The 15,861-nt window shown below is 34.9% G+C and overlaps 1 protein-coding gene across 1 annotated transcript in view; it reads left to right on the forward strand.

The window, feature by feature from the left end:
* The first annotated feature begins 961 nt into the window (after nt 1–961).
* Nucleotides 962–15,861, forward strand: part of PCDH11X (protocadherin 11 X-linked) — a 924,479-nt gene continuing 909,579 nt past the window's right edge. Inside the window, exon 1 of the mRNA XM_052663288.1 lies at nt 962–1,501. Coding sequence (XP_052519248.1) covers nt 962–1,501 — 540 coding nt within the window. The remainder of the gene's footprint in view (nt 1,502–15,861) is intronic.

Raw genomic sequence — 15,861 nt, forward strand, 5'->3', positions numbered from 1 at the left:
CCCCATCCTGAACCCCGCTCCCTCTTCCCTCCCTATACCATCAATTATGCAGTCATTAAAAAGAATACATTTGAATCAGTTCTAATGAGGTGGATGAAACTGGAGCCTAAAATGGTTTATTTTTATTTGAAGGACAATTGTTTTACAATACTGCATTACTTTTATTTTATTTTTAATTTTTTAAAATTTATTTAAATTATTTTTAATATAAATTAATTTATTTTAATCGGAGGTTAATTACTTTACAATATTGTATTGATTTTACCATACATCAACATGAATCTGCCACTGGTATAAACGTATTCCCCATCCTGAACCCCCCTCCCTCCTCCCTCCCTGTACCACCCCTCTGGGTCGTCTCAGTGCAAAATTGGAGGCTAGTTACTTTACAATATGGTAGTGGTTTTTGCCATACTGCATTACTTTTAACTATCTTGTTATAACATTATCTTTTATATATTTTCTCAATGGTGAACACTTTTATAAATACTCTGGGTCTCATATACTCAAGGTATCTTGCTTAGTTTATCTTTCATTTTAATGTAAAAATGCATAATATTAGAGTAAAAACAAATCTGTCATTAGTTTATTTAACAGAGTCTACTGTGCTATTATTTTCAGTTAGTGATTTGAGTACTTTTTAATTTTATTGAACTATAGTTGATTTACAAAGTTGTTTTATTAATTTCTGCTGTACAGCAAAGTGATTCAATACATATACATATTCTCTTTCATATTCTTTTCCATTATGTTTTATTACAGGATATTGAATATAGTTCCCTGTGGTATACAGTAGGACCTTGTTATTTCATTTAATGATTTTAATTTAAAACTGAGCATTTAGTTAACTACATTTAGTACTTGGCTTTAATTTCTTCTTCCTCTTCCTGTTTCTTTTCTTTTCCCTTTGACAGTTCTCCGTGGGGGATACAAAAAACACCCTAGTGCAATCCTGCCTGGTATGGACTTGTTGTCCGGGACGTATATATTTGCGGTTCTGTTAGCATGTGTCGTGTTTCAGTCTGGCGCCCAGGAGAAGAACTACACCATTCGGGAAGAAATGCCAGAAAACGTCCTCATAGGCGACTTGCTGAAAGACCTCAACTTGTCGCTAATTCCAGACAAGTCTTTAACAACTCCTATGCAGTTCAAGTTGGTATACAAGACTGGAGATGTGCCACTGATTCGAATTGAAGAGGGCACAGGTGAGATCTTCACTACTGGAGCTCGCATTGATCGTGAGAAATTGTGTGCTGGCATCATAGTGGACACCCGTTGCTTTTATGAAGTGGAGGTTGCTGTTCTGCCGGATGAAATATTTAGATTGGTGAAAATACGTTTTCTGATAGAAGACATAAATGATAATGCACCATTATTCCCTGCAACGGTTATCAACATATCAATTCCAGAGAACTCGGCTATAAACTCTCGATATGCTCTCCCAGCGGCCATTGATCCAGACACAGGAATAAACGGAGTTCAAAACTACCAACTAATTAAGGTGCGTTTTAAAAATACTTTGTTAAAGATAGCTCAATTTATTAAACCATTTATCATTTATTTATTATTATTATTATTTTTACTTTACAATATTGTATTGGTTTTGCCATACTTCAACATGAATCCACCACGGGTGTACAGTACACATGTTCCCCATCCTGAACCCCCCTCCCACCTCCTTCCCCGTACCATCCCTCTGGGTCATCCCAGTGCACCAGCCCCAAGCATCCTGTTTCCTGCTTTTAAAGGGAAAAAAAGGTAATCTTAGTATACTTCATACTTTGAATAATTCATCTCCACAATTATTCAAAGTTTAAAGCATAGCAGAGAAAATTTATCAATGTAGTTTTTGCAATGGCATGGGGTTTAAGAATCATTTTAAGTATATTCATTTTCAAGCAATTGTTTTGTCTATTATAGGAGTCAGACAAGGAGCTCAGCATTGCTGCTTACAAATTAATAACTTACCCAACATCTTACTCTTAATCTGTTTAGTCATGACTGTGCCTCAAACTTGGCCTAAACAAGCAAATCTAAGCATTAAGAAAGAATCCACAAAACCTATCAGTTTTTCTAAGTGATTATTTTAGACAGAAAGCTTTATCTTGTCATTTGAAAATAAATCTACTTTAGGGGTGAATAGAACTTTTTTATTACCAGCATTTCTACACTTATATAGTAATAACAAATATATTTCATGCTGATTTCAAGTCAAGGAAAGATCTTTAAGCATCTCTTGAATCGCAAAATGATATTAAATTTTAGACACGTTGTTAATGTTAAATGTTTTCATTTTTTTCTGAATCTTTGAAAACACAGAACATTCCTTTGCTATAAAGTTTTTTTTTAGCTAAAAAATTCCTTACTCTAAAGAACCTTTTTTGGTTTCATTGGGGCCTTGTGATGGGAAATGCAGAGGCAAGAATAGATGAAATATTTGATATTCTTTAAAATAGTGAAGAGGGAATGCATTTAGCAAGTGAATAGGTGATTTCTTTTAGTTACCTATATGGTATATAGAGTAGCAGAAAACTCAGATTTGGGTATGTGAAATAATACATACCCAAGTAATACATACATAATCACTTGAATGATTTTGGCAAATGTGTAAAAGAACAAATATGCAGATATTATATAGACATGGTCAAGTGATTTTCAAAGTTTTATAAGCATTTTCTGACTATTCACTACCAGATTATGATTATCATGATGACCAATGTTAAAATTATTAAAAGAACATATAAATAAGATACTTTTATGTATATCATCTGAAGATTTTTGCTGATGCTGATATGTTGTGGAGATATATTTATTTATAAATACATTCAGAAATCTAACTCTAGAGATCTTTTGAGTAATTTCAAGTGAAATGCAAATTTGTGTGTGAATTATAAGAAGTAAAAACTGAAAAAGGATGGATGTTACAAATGAGCATTTTTAGGTAAGGTCCCTGCAATGGTATCCCCTTATCTGATGAAATGGAAAAATATGCAGGAGTCAGAAAGATATAGATCACAATTCTGCGCTTGCCATCAACCAGAAAAGCCACCTCCAGCTTAATCTTTCTGACCTTTAGTTTCTCCAATCATAATATGAGGATGGTGCTACAAATGTCACAGGAGTAGAATTAGGAAGAGTAACCACTAAGTAGAGGGTCGATATACCTGCATAAAAGATTTTTGGAGATGCATTGAAACAGTTAACTGTTTATAGCAATGTGAGGCTTATCACTTTAAATAGAATCTCTAGTTACAATGTCCAGTAAAACTTTCTGCAGCAATGAGGGAAGTTCTGTAATCTGTGGTATCAAATATGGTAGCTACTGGCCACAAGTGGCTATTGAGTAATTGAAATGTGGTAGTGTTACACAGGAACTGAATTTTTAATTTTACTTAATCTTAATTTTAATAGCCACCTTTGGTAACTGGCTACCTTATTGGAGAGCACAGCTAAAACAAGAGAAAATAGTTTATTGAAATCAAAATGAGGCTTTACCAAATTTAAATCAAGAATTAGCAATAGGATCTCTCCCAACCATCCTGACAAAATTTTGAAATGTAGTGCTTTACTCAAAGAATAATTTTGTCATGTTTCCCTCAGGGCATCTTAATGAACTTCCAAGAAATTTCTGTTGTCATGAAAGCTGCTTAACAAATTCTAATAAAACAAATAAACCCACTGGGATGATTTAGGTTTGTTGAAGTCTTTTTTCACTTGAATTTCTTTGAAAGACTGTCAGCAAGTGACATAAAGACAGGCTCATTAGAGGTACTGAGATGAGTCTTAGAAATAGATATGCTCTAAAATTTCATTCTGTTTTAGAATGTGTGCTAAGCCAAAAGTGAACTATATGATTTACTTAAAGCACTGGGGCATTTGTATGGCCCCATAGGCAAATACTGTCCTGACAGCTTGTTAAAAATAATGAGAATGGAACACAAAACATACCCCTGGGCTTGCAGAAGGCCATGACATGTGTTAACTGAGTGCACTCTGACTTACAAAAAGGTCCTGTCATGAAAGTGGCATGTATACTGGGGGGATAGGGAGGTTAAATACAAAGAAAGAAAATAAACATGTTACAATTCACCCGTAAACTTTATTAAAGTGTTATAATTTGAAAGTAAGCCAACCATAATAATTTATTTTAAAAGATACCTTGTTTTGCAGAATAGGTTGAAAATTGAATTAATATTAACTTGTTTTATATTTGCTGAATAGATAGGACTAGCAAAATCACAGTTTACCCTAAGGAAGTATGCAAAACCAATACAATATTGTAAAGTAAAAAATAGATAATAAAATTAAATTTAAAAGATTTGTACTTAAATGTTCAGATAACAAAGGGAGAGAAGTGGAACATATAGGAGAAAATTAGGTCAATTTACACATGAAAGGTCTTGTTATTAACAAATGTATGTTAATTAACAAGATAATTAACTGAAAATGCAGTCATTTGGTAAATGTCAAATTGTGTGTAATAAAAAGTAGTCTAGACAAAACATGATGTTGATCTTCAAGACCATACATGTAGTTTAATTTCATTTATACATTTTTATGATATGATGTGTGCTTTCAAATAAACAAAAAAATGTTATTATTTTACATTTTAAATATATGAAAATTTCATTTCAGAGTAATAATTTATTTTGTTTATATTGATACAATTAGTAAGTTGGAAACCAGGCTAAGGTCTTCTGAATCTTAGGTTTGACTGACAGAAACACAGACAGAGAAATAACCTTGAGAGTGGGGATCACAGAAAGTTTAACAGGAGGGAAAAGAAACAAAAGAAGAAGGCAAAAAAAGAAGTGAGGAATGAATGAGTAACATAATTAACAAGTGATTCTGCTTAGTACAAAGAAAGTTATGATAAAATAAAGCTTATACTACCAAAGCAAGGTTAAATTTCAGCTTTTTTGAGAGATTAGATTATTCTAAAAGAAAAAAGATTCATGTATAAAAGTTTTTGATGTGAAAATTGTCACTCAAAAAAGCATCCAGAAATGAAATCTTCTCTTTCCCCTGTTTCAAGTAAACTCATGCTATAATGAGAATTTCCCATGATATTCTGATTTAATTATCTTTAATTTGGACTAGCCATGCAATGGCAACCCACTCTAGTACTCTTGCCTGGAAAATCTCATGTACGGAGAAGCCTGGTAGGCTGCAGTCCATGGGGTCGCTAAGAGTCAGGCACGACTGAGCGACCACTTTCACTTTCCACTTTCATGCATTGGAGAAGGAAATGGCAACCCACTCCAGTATTCTTGCCTGGAGAACCCCAGGGACAGAGGAGCCTAGTGGGCTGCCATCTATGGGGTTGCACAGAGTCAGACACAACTGAAGTGACTTAGCAGCAGCAGCAGCATGCTAAAGATCTATAACTATATATCTATTATATACACATACATGTTTATGGGCATGTATGCCATTTTAATATATGATAACTATACCATTTTAAAATGTTATTAAATAATATATTTTAAACTATATATATTATGCACGGTATGTAGTATACACTACATGTAAATTATACATACATATACGTACTGTATACTATCTGTATAATTATCTGCATCTATGTGCCATCTATTACGTATATCCCACTGATTCCTCGTAGTATTTGATAGAGTTGTTGTCCAGGAGTAGGAAATTACAGTATGTTTCTAACTTCCACTTTATTATTCCGATGGCCTGTTACTTATAAATATCTTTTCAAATTCTAAGTTTTGGCATCAGGGAGATAGTATATTCACAAATAGAAATATGCTTCAAGCACCCAATCTGACTCAGGATATGGATATAAAGCACAGGGATCTACTTCCTATGGTTGGAACTCAGGGGAAATTAGTTTATGTAATGATCTTGCATATGTCTTCATTTTCTGCTTCAGATTTTCATCTTCCCCCACATATATCAATAGTAATATTTCTATACTAGCCCAGTGACAGCATGCTGATTAGTTCCCTTGAGGCAAGCATGACAGTGTTTCAAAGGTTGACTGTGCTGATGGAGCGTGAAGATCAAGTTTTTCTCAGATTGGTGACCACATTCAAAGCCCTCACACAACTTTGCCCATCTCATAAAGCATCCTCATATTTTCCATCCACCTCCAGAAAAATTTAATCTTGGACAGAGTCTTCAAATAATCAAGGTTTGGGTCCTTGTTTCTATTTTGTTTAAAATAAGATACATTTGACTTTTACTTTTAAAACTAAATGAGAACCAACATCTTCCCTCTTGATCAAGAACTTGGATTTATGAAACTAAGGTTAGACTTGGATTTGCTTTGAAGTCTGAGATTAGAAAATCCACATTGTGAAAATTATGTCTACCATTAGATTTAGTAATCTTGAATACACTTTGCCAAGAATGAGACATCGGATAATATGCTGTGGAGGCAAAGAGCAAGCAAACTTTATTATTCTGAAGGAATTAACATTTCTTTATCATATATATACATAGCTTAACATAGTATGTAGTATCAGGAAGAGTGAGTACAGATTCAATAATGCCATTGCACGCATAATGTGGTATGACAATGTGTTTAACTGCTTTAGAACACAGTTGCCTCTAAAGATGTTCATTAAAAAAATAAATAAATAAGTAAAGATGTTCATAAAGGTTTGAATATAGTGATTTCTTCATTATTCTACTATAAAGTTTTATTTGGAAATTCACCCTTTCCACTTTAAAATAACTTGATTTTATGTTCTCTGAATTCTGTGATGTGCAGATTAACAGTTTTGATCTGTGTTAAAAAGTAAAAGAGATGACAATCAAATGCTAATGACCATTAGGTCCCAGAAAGCTGGAGGTTATTATTAAAGTGCACCTCAATTGGGGAAAAATGGCAACATAAAACCCATTCTCTTCATAAATGGATCTTTATTAATGCTGTCAGATCTTATTAAAATAAGAGTGTGACACTAATAGAATTAAGTAACTTTTGACTTCATTGCTATTATCAGAGTCCTGGTTAGTACAGTTCATTACAGCCTTTCATTAAATACATGTGCTATCAATAGTTCCAAATGAAGCCCATATATGTAGGACATTTTAGATAGCTCAATTGTAGAATTTATAAATTGAGATTCTGAAGAGCAAATATGTCCCCAACTTTGCTTAAATTACTCACGTTCTACTATTTGACCTGATAATAGCAATAAGCTCTAAGAAATACTGCTAAGTTTTACATCAGTTAATATATGGCACAGGTTTATTTATCTGTTATTCCATTGTTCACTATATCTAAATAAAAATCAATTTGATGTTTAATTTTGTGCCTGCCAAAGTTAATGACTTGCAACCTAAATAAATATGTATTTAATTACAAGTCAAAATTATTTGGTATAGAACTCTAATGAAAACATGAGGTTTGGCTCCCATAATTCTGATTGATAATAGTAACCTAAATAATAAATGTTCCAATGTGTGTAGTTCAGTCAGTTCAGTCATTCAGCCATGTCTGACTCTTTTTGACCCTATGAATCGCAGCACACCAGGCCTCCCTGTACATCACCAACTCCCGGAGTTGACTCAGACTCATGTCCTTCGAGTTGGTGACACCATCCAGCCATCTCATCCTCTGTTGTCCCCTTCTCCTCCTGCCCCCAATCCCTCCAGCATCAGAGACTTTTCCAATGAGTCAACTCTTTGCATGAGGTGGCCAAAGTACTGGAGTTTCAGCTTTAGCATCATTCCCTCCAAAGAACACCCAAGACTGATCTCCTTTAGAATGGACTGGTTGGATCTCCTTGCAGTCCAAGGGACTCTCAAGAGTCTTCTCCAACACCACAGTTCAAAAGCATCAATTCTTTGGCACGCAGTTTTCTTCACAGTCCAACATTCACATCCATACATAACCACAGGAAAAACCTTGACTAGACGGACCTTTGTTGGCAAAGTAATGTCTCTGCTTTTGAATATGCTATCTAGGTTGGTCATAAGTTTCCTTCCAAGGAGTTAGCATCTTTTAATTTCATGGCTGCAATCACCATCTGCAGTGACTTTGGAGCCCCCAAAATAAAGTCTGTCACTGTTTCCACTGTTTCCCCATCTATTTCCCATGAAGTGATGGCACCAGATGCCATGATCCTATTTTTCTAAATGTTGAGCTTTAAGCCAACTTTTTTACTCTCCTCTTTCACTTTCATCAAGAGGCTTTTTAATTCTTCTTCACTTTCTGCCATAAGGGTGGTGTCATCTGCATATCTAAGGTTATTGATATTTCTCCCAGCAACTTTGATTCTGGCTTGTGCTTCTTCCAGCTCAGCGGTTCTCATGATGTACTCAGCATATAAGTTAAATAAACAGGGTGACAATATGCATCCTTGACCTACTCTTTTTCCTATTTGGAACCAGCCTGTTGTTCCATGTCCAGTTCTAACTGTTGCTTCCTGAACTGCATATAGGTTTCTCAAGAGAAAGGTCAGGTGGTCTGGTATTCCCATCTCTTTCAGAATTTTCCACAGTGTGTGTAGTTAGTTGAGCATAAATTATTATTTTTTGTCTTTATACCACTTTATACTGACTGTGTAACAACACTCAGAGAACTGAAATATCTTACATTCAGTCTTACACCAAAAATACGTGTATTGGTAAACTGTTTGCACCTGAGGTAAAAACTTCTTGTTCAAAAGTGATGATAAAGGCAATGAGGTCATTTTGGGGGAAATTTCTGATTTTGACCAAATTTGATCAAGAAATTAATTTATATAGGTTTATGTTTTTACCACACTTTATGCCTTTACCAAGCTTTATGTGAATTTGGACCAGTTTTGAAGAAGTGATTCTTCAGCAAAACATATAAAATGCATATGAATATAGTTCTCATTTCAAAATAAAATGCTGATAAAATTAATATTTTCCTTTTGTATTTGTCAGTTTTCAGTTATCTTCATAAATCAATAAAAAGTGTGAATAATTCAATAGATTCAAATAAATCACTTTGACTACAAATTAAATTTTAGTATATCTTTGCTGAAGTATCTTTTAGTTTCTGAATGCAGGTAGAATGTACCAGAGAAAAGAAAGTATTAGTTTCAATTTAACTTTAAAACACAGAGTTTAAATAACTATTTTGGAAATATTATTTTTAGATTGGTTTTTTGCTTGCATATATTTTTCAGTTGCTGTGAAATATAAGATGTAATTTTAGATGACCAGTCATAAGAAATACACTGGTTTTTTTTTTTTTTTTTTTTTAAGCACAGTTAAAGAATGTTTAGGGCTTCCCTGGTGGCTCAGATGGTACAGAAAGTGTGCATGCATGCTAAGTCTCTTCATTCGTGTCCAGCTCTGTGCGACCCTATGGACCACAGGCCGCCAGGTTCCTCTGCCCATGGGCTTCTCCAGGCAAGAATATTGTAGTGGGTTTCATGCTCTCCATGGGATCTTTCCTACCCAGAAGTGAACCAGAATCTCTTATGTCTCCTGCACTGGCAAATAGGTAATTTACCACTAGTGCCCCAAAGTGGTAATTTACCACTGGGAAGCCCCAAAGAATATTCAGTGGCATAATATTTTAATCACTGCATGTAGACATCTGTAAACTTTAAGGTACACTAAAAAAAGTAATACAAAGTTATATAATAGGAGATACAAATAAAATACTTTTTGAAAAAAAGTACTTTTAAACTTTGTTTCATTCAAAAAACAAGGCATTTTAAAAGTGGAATATTGTACATGTTTCAATGCCATTCTCCCAAATCATCCCACCCTTGCCCTCTCCCACAGAGTCGGCAGATTCATGTTGATGTATGGCAAAACCAATACAATATTGAAAAGTAATTAACCTCTAACTAAAATAAATAAATTTATATTTAAATAAAATAAAAGTGGAATATTGTAAAATGATGCTTTAGGTTATCTAACCTAATTTATATTTATCCTTGAGATTTCAATCAAGGATTTTATTTTTATGGAATCAGGATATTCTCATGAACACTTTCATCCTTTTTCTTATTTTACACATAGTAAAGTTTAAGTTTCTTTAAGTTTCTTCAATAGAATGAAGTAGAGTTTAAGAATGAAGTAAAGAGTTTAGAATGAAGTAAAGTTTAAGTTCCTTTAAGTTTCTTCAGTAGAATGAAGTAGAACTCTAAAGAATGGAAAGATGTTCTACTAAATATTTTAGTTATAACAATAATTGACTACCACCTAATGTCTTAGTCCAATTCTAGTCATCTAAATTTAACATATACTTAATGAGTGCCCAGTATACAAAGTTTTTAGGGATAAAAATATGTTTGAAAAATAGTCACTGTCCCCAAGGAGCTTGTAACAGGCATTATGGGGAGTATATTTCACACTAGTGATAGTAAGGAAAAAGCATTCACTATATTAAAAGAACATTTTATCTTGAATTGGTCATTCTGACATTAAGAATGGAACTATCTTTAAGTCTTCACAGTTTCAGACAAGCTAAAATTTCCCAATCTACTTGTAGTAGATTTTCACCTAGCACTCTCATTAATTTCTGATATTTTATTTTTTACTAGGTCTGCAATTATTGCAGTCATACTTTCTCGCAACACTTATCTTCAAAACAATTTTGAGATTGGAAAAAAAATCTTTTTGATGAAAATGTTAGTTCCTATTCTAGTGGTGGTAATTACATGAGTCTTTCTATTATCTTAATTCTCAAACTTGTTGACACTTCCTGACCTTCAATTCCTCCAATTCCTCTTTATAATGGATAAAATTAAAATTATACTTATCTTTCAGGTAGGGATATTATAAAAATTAATGAAATAAGAAAAATACATAAAAGTTGCTGAGTGCCTTGAAAAAAAATTGTATTATAAACAGTCATCAGTTTTGTTCTGTAGTTTAAGATTAATTATAGTCTTCCCAATTTTTCTAAAATTATGCTTTATACTATTTAAAAAGCTTATTTTACAACCTAATCTTTTCATACATATTTTATGTATGTATACAGAGGAAACTGTGACATTATTCTCTTTCTTAATCAATGCCACTGGCACCACATATATTTCTGGACATAGTTCATTTTAAAACAACAATTTACCTTCTTTAGCTTACCTCTTTAATCAAATGTTTCCTTCCCTTCATTTGTCTTTCCCTCCTCCTGGCCCTCCATATGACTATGATGCTGCTAATGTGAATACTTTCACATATATAGTTTCTACCATCTGGAATTGCTTTATTTACCTCTTATTCATATGCCATTTTAAAATATAAGATTTTCTATCTTGTCTTTTTCCACACTGAAAACTTTTCCTATTTTCCTATTTCTTTTCTTGTAAGTCAGTCAAAATTGTCTTTTGCAGTGGATTCTGTAGAAGAGAGATGGAAAATTTGAATTTTTAATTTTTAGCCATTCTAAATTAAATGTTTTAAATGTCAGTTTTCAAATAAGATTTGCTAAAACTAGCCTTTCATGGATATTGGTATGTTTTCCTGGTTTATGAGGGGGGCATTATATTCACTGAGGACAAGAGTTTGCTTAGAAGCATGCATTTAAAGTGGCTAAGTTAAGGACTTAGCCACTTTAAATGCATGTTCAAGGAGCGGTGGCTGCGCGGGCGCAGGAGGGCCTAGAGGAGCTATCCCACATTGAAGGTCAGGAAGGGTGGTGGTGAGGAGATACCCTTCATCCAAGATAAGGAGCAGCGGCTGCACTTTGCTGGAGCAGCCGTGAAGAGATACCCCACTCCCAAAGTAAGAAAACCCAAGTAAGATGGTAGGTGTTTCAAGAAGACATCAGAGGGCAGACACACTGAAACCATACTCACAGAAAAGTAGTCAATCTAATCACACTAGGACCGCAGTCTCGTCTAACTCAATGAAACTAAGCTATGCCCGCAGGACATAGGAGAAAAAGAAAGATAGAAGCATCTGAATGCAGAGTTCCAAAGAAAAGCAAGAAGAGATAAGAAAGACTTCTTCAGAGATCAATGCAAAGGAATAGAGGAAAAGAACAGAATGGGAAAGACTAGAGATCTCTTCAAGAAAATTAGAGATACCAAAGGAACATTTCATGCAAAGGTGGGCTCGACAAAGGACTGAAATGGTATGGACCTAATAGATGCAGAAGATATTAAGACGAGGTGGCAAGAATACACAGAAGAACTGTACAAAAAAGATCTTCACGACCCAGATAACCACGATGGTGTGATCACTCATCTAGAGCCAGACATCCTGGAATGTGAAGTCAAATGGGCCTTAGAAAGCATCACTATGAACAAAGCTAGTGGAGGTGATGGAATTCCAGTTGAGCTGTTTCAAATCCTGAAAGATGATGCTGTGAAAGTGCTGCACTCAATATGCCAGCAAATGTGGAAAACTCAGCAGTGGCTACAGGACTGGAAAAGGTCAGTTTTCATTCCAATCCCAAAGAAAGGCAATGCCAAAAAATGCTCAAACTACCTCACAATTGCACTCATCTCACATGCTAGGAAAGTAATGCTCAAAATTCTCCAAGCCAGGCTTCAGCAATACATGATCCGTGAACTTCCTGATGTTCAAGCTGGTTTTAGAAAAGGCAGAGGAACCAGAGATCAAATTGCCAACATCCACTGCATTATGGAAAAAGCAAGAGAGTTCCAGAAAAACAACTGTTTCTGCTTTTTTGACTATGCCAAAGCCTTTGACTGTGTGGATCACAATAAACTGTAGAAAATTCTAAAAGAGGTGGGAATACCAGACGACCTGACCTGCTTCTTGAGAAATCTGTATGCAGGTCAGGAAGCAACGGTTAGAACTGGACATGGAACAACAGTCTGGTTCCAAATAGAAAAAGGAGTACATCAAGGCTGTATATTGTCACCCTGCTTATTTAACATATATGTAGAGTACCTCATGAGAAATGCTGGGCTGGAAGAAACACAAGCTAGAATCATGATTGCCGGGAGAAATATCAATAACCTCAGATATGCAGATGACAGCACCCTTATGGCAGAAAGTGAAGAGGAACTAAAAAGCCTCCTGATGAAAGTGAAAGTGGAGAGTGAAAAAGTTGGCTTAAAGCTCAACATTCAGAAAACGACGATCATGTCATCTGGTCCCATCACTTCGTGGGAAATAGATGGGGAAACAGTGGAAACAGTGTCAGACTTTATTTTGTGGGGCTTCAAAATCACTGCAGATGGTGATTACAGCCATGAAATTAAAAGACGCTTACTCCTTGGAAGAAAAGTTATGACCAACTTAGATAGCATATTCAAAAGCAGAGACATTACTTTGCCGACTAAGGTCCGTCTAGGCAAGGCTATGGTTTTTCCTGTGGTCATGTATGGATGTGAGTGTTGGACTCTGAAGATGTTGAGCACCGAAGAATTGATGCTTTTGAACTGTGATGTTGGAGAAGACTCTTGAGAATCACTTGGACTGCAAGGAGATCCAACCAGTCCATTCTGAAGGAGATCAGCCCTGGGATTTCTTTGGAAGGAACGATGCTAAAGCTGAAACTCCAGTACTTTGGCCACCTTATGTGAAAAGTTGACTGACTGGAAAAGACTCTGATGCTGGGAGGGATTGTGGGCAGGAGGAGAAGGGGACGACAGAGGATGAGATGGCTGGATGGCATCACTGAGTCGATGGACGTGAGTCTGAGTGAACTCCGGGAGTTGGTGATGGACAGGGAGGCCTGGCGTGCTGTGATTCATGGGGTCGCAAACAGTCAGATGCGACTGAATGACTGAACTGAACTGAAGTTAAGAACAAGACCTTTGCTGCTCAGTAAATAAAATAATGAAGTAAATAGTTAACAGAAGAACAAAGTGATGTTCTAAACAATGTAAGAATGCATAAATAAAAAACAGTTTAATGGATTATAAATAAATTAAGAAGTGTAGAACTTTATAGATTACTTTTAGTTGAACATAGTGCTTTATTGAAGTCACTGAATGATTATCTGGGTGAATATGAGAGTACATATAGCTATCCAAAAGCTGGAAAGTATATTTAAGCTTAGTTACAAACTAATGATTGTTAAATTAACTTAGATATTCAACAAATAAATATGAAATGAAGGCTCCTTAGGTTGGTTGAATTCACAAAAATTATAAAATTCTCATTTTGATTATTATATTTCTGACTTCATTTAGTGGTATCTCACTGCTTTTTTCTCTGAGAACTTAAATATTGAATAGATTTTATGAACTGCAGGAGACATTAAAATCTTTTAATTTTTATGTAAGGAAAATAATTCTAAATGATTACCTACAAATAGCCATACCATTTTCTTCAACACCATATCACCCCTTTAAATACCTTATTATCCTAGATTCCAAAACCAGTCTAGAACTCTCTAAGTCAATGAAGTCGTGATGGCCATCCCATCCTTTTTACCTTTGAAAGCCACTGTAATGGTGTGGGAATGCACCTTTAACTGAAAGTACTCATAAGACTGGAAAAATGAAAATTTACTCATTGGGGATGGTGTGTGGGTGTGTGTGTTTATATATGTATGGCAATATATGGCACTTAGTTGAAACATTGTTGGCTGGCTTCTGAAGTAGTTTATCCATCTGTAGCTTTTAGGATTCTAGACATTCTCTGAAGTATGTTTTCTCCAGAAAACTTGTCTTGAGCTTTCAGGCATATTTAGCTGCCTGGAGTTTTACTTGTGTCTTTCAAATGATGCTTTAGATCAAATGCATAAGTGGTAAAATGAACAGATTTTTATAAAGCTAGAAGTCTTACATAGAAAACCAGTTTACATGCAGAATAGCTAGATCAATAACATGAGATTTTAATCTCTTTAACTCAGAAATCTGATTTGTTGGTTATTTATTATAATAGACGTGACTTACTGAGCTATATTTGTCTACACAAATATAGTCATACTATGGCAAATCTCGGAGAAGGTAATGGCAACCCACTCCAGTACTCTTGCCTGGAAAATCCCCTAGACCGAGGAGCCTGGTAAGCTGAAGTCCATGGGGTCGCGAAGAGTCGGACACGACTGAGTGAGTTTACTTTCACTTTTCAATTTCATGCATTGGAGAAGGAAATGGCAACCCACTCCAGTGTTCTTGCCTGGAGAATACCAGGGGCAGTGGAGCCTGGTGGGCTGCCATCTATGGGGTCTCACAGAGTCGGACACGACTGAAGCGACTTAGCAGCAACTGCAGCAGCAGCATGGCAAATCTAAGTAGTTTAACGTAATTTAAAATTTTTCTCCACTAGTTTTATTTGATATTTTGTACATAGTAATCTCATTTAACTATGTCTGGCCTTCTATAATCTAGACTGTTAAAGGTTTGAAGCAAAAAAAAAAAAAAATGACTCCTATCTGAGGTAATTGTCTGTTTAATGTGTACCCTACAAATTAGTGGCTGAACTTATTTGGGTATTGATTAATGTAAAAAACAGCATTTTACCAAAGAGCTCCCTGATATTATCAGACAACTGTGGGATTTGGAAAGGAATTATTTTTGCATTTTTCCTCATTTTAAAGCATGGTGTATTAGTCAGATTCAGCTGTAAGTAAATGCAAACTATTGTCTTACATAACCTCAGGAGTTATTTCAAATTATCTTCATGCTTTGCTACAGTTTACTGACAGTTGTTTCATCTGCTACAACTGTTAAGCTTTCTAAACTTGATTGCTCCAATGAGTTAGTGATACTTGATTCACACATATTTGCAGTACATTTCCACAATGAGTTATTGACAATTATTTTCACTGACAACAGCTTTTGTATTTTGTGTAAGTGCGATATTGAAAGATTTTTCATTGTTCTTTCCCCCACAAATAATGGACTGCATAACTCTGTGCTTTCCCACATGTTTAGCAATCTCTATTTCACAAATAACTGAATTTGCTGTCCTATTTGCAGTTATCAGTAGTTGCTTTAAAAGATAACTGCTTATTTTGATTATTGCTTA

Source organism: Budorcas taxicolor, chromosome X, assembly GCF_023091745.1.
Source record: "Budorcas taxicolor isolate Tak-1 chromosome X, Takin1.1, whole genome shotgun sequence".
Classification (NCBI taxonomy): domain Eukaryota; kingdom Metazoa; phylum Chordata; class Mammalia; order Artiodactyla; family Bovidae; genus Budorcas; species Budorcas taxicolor.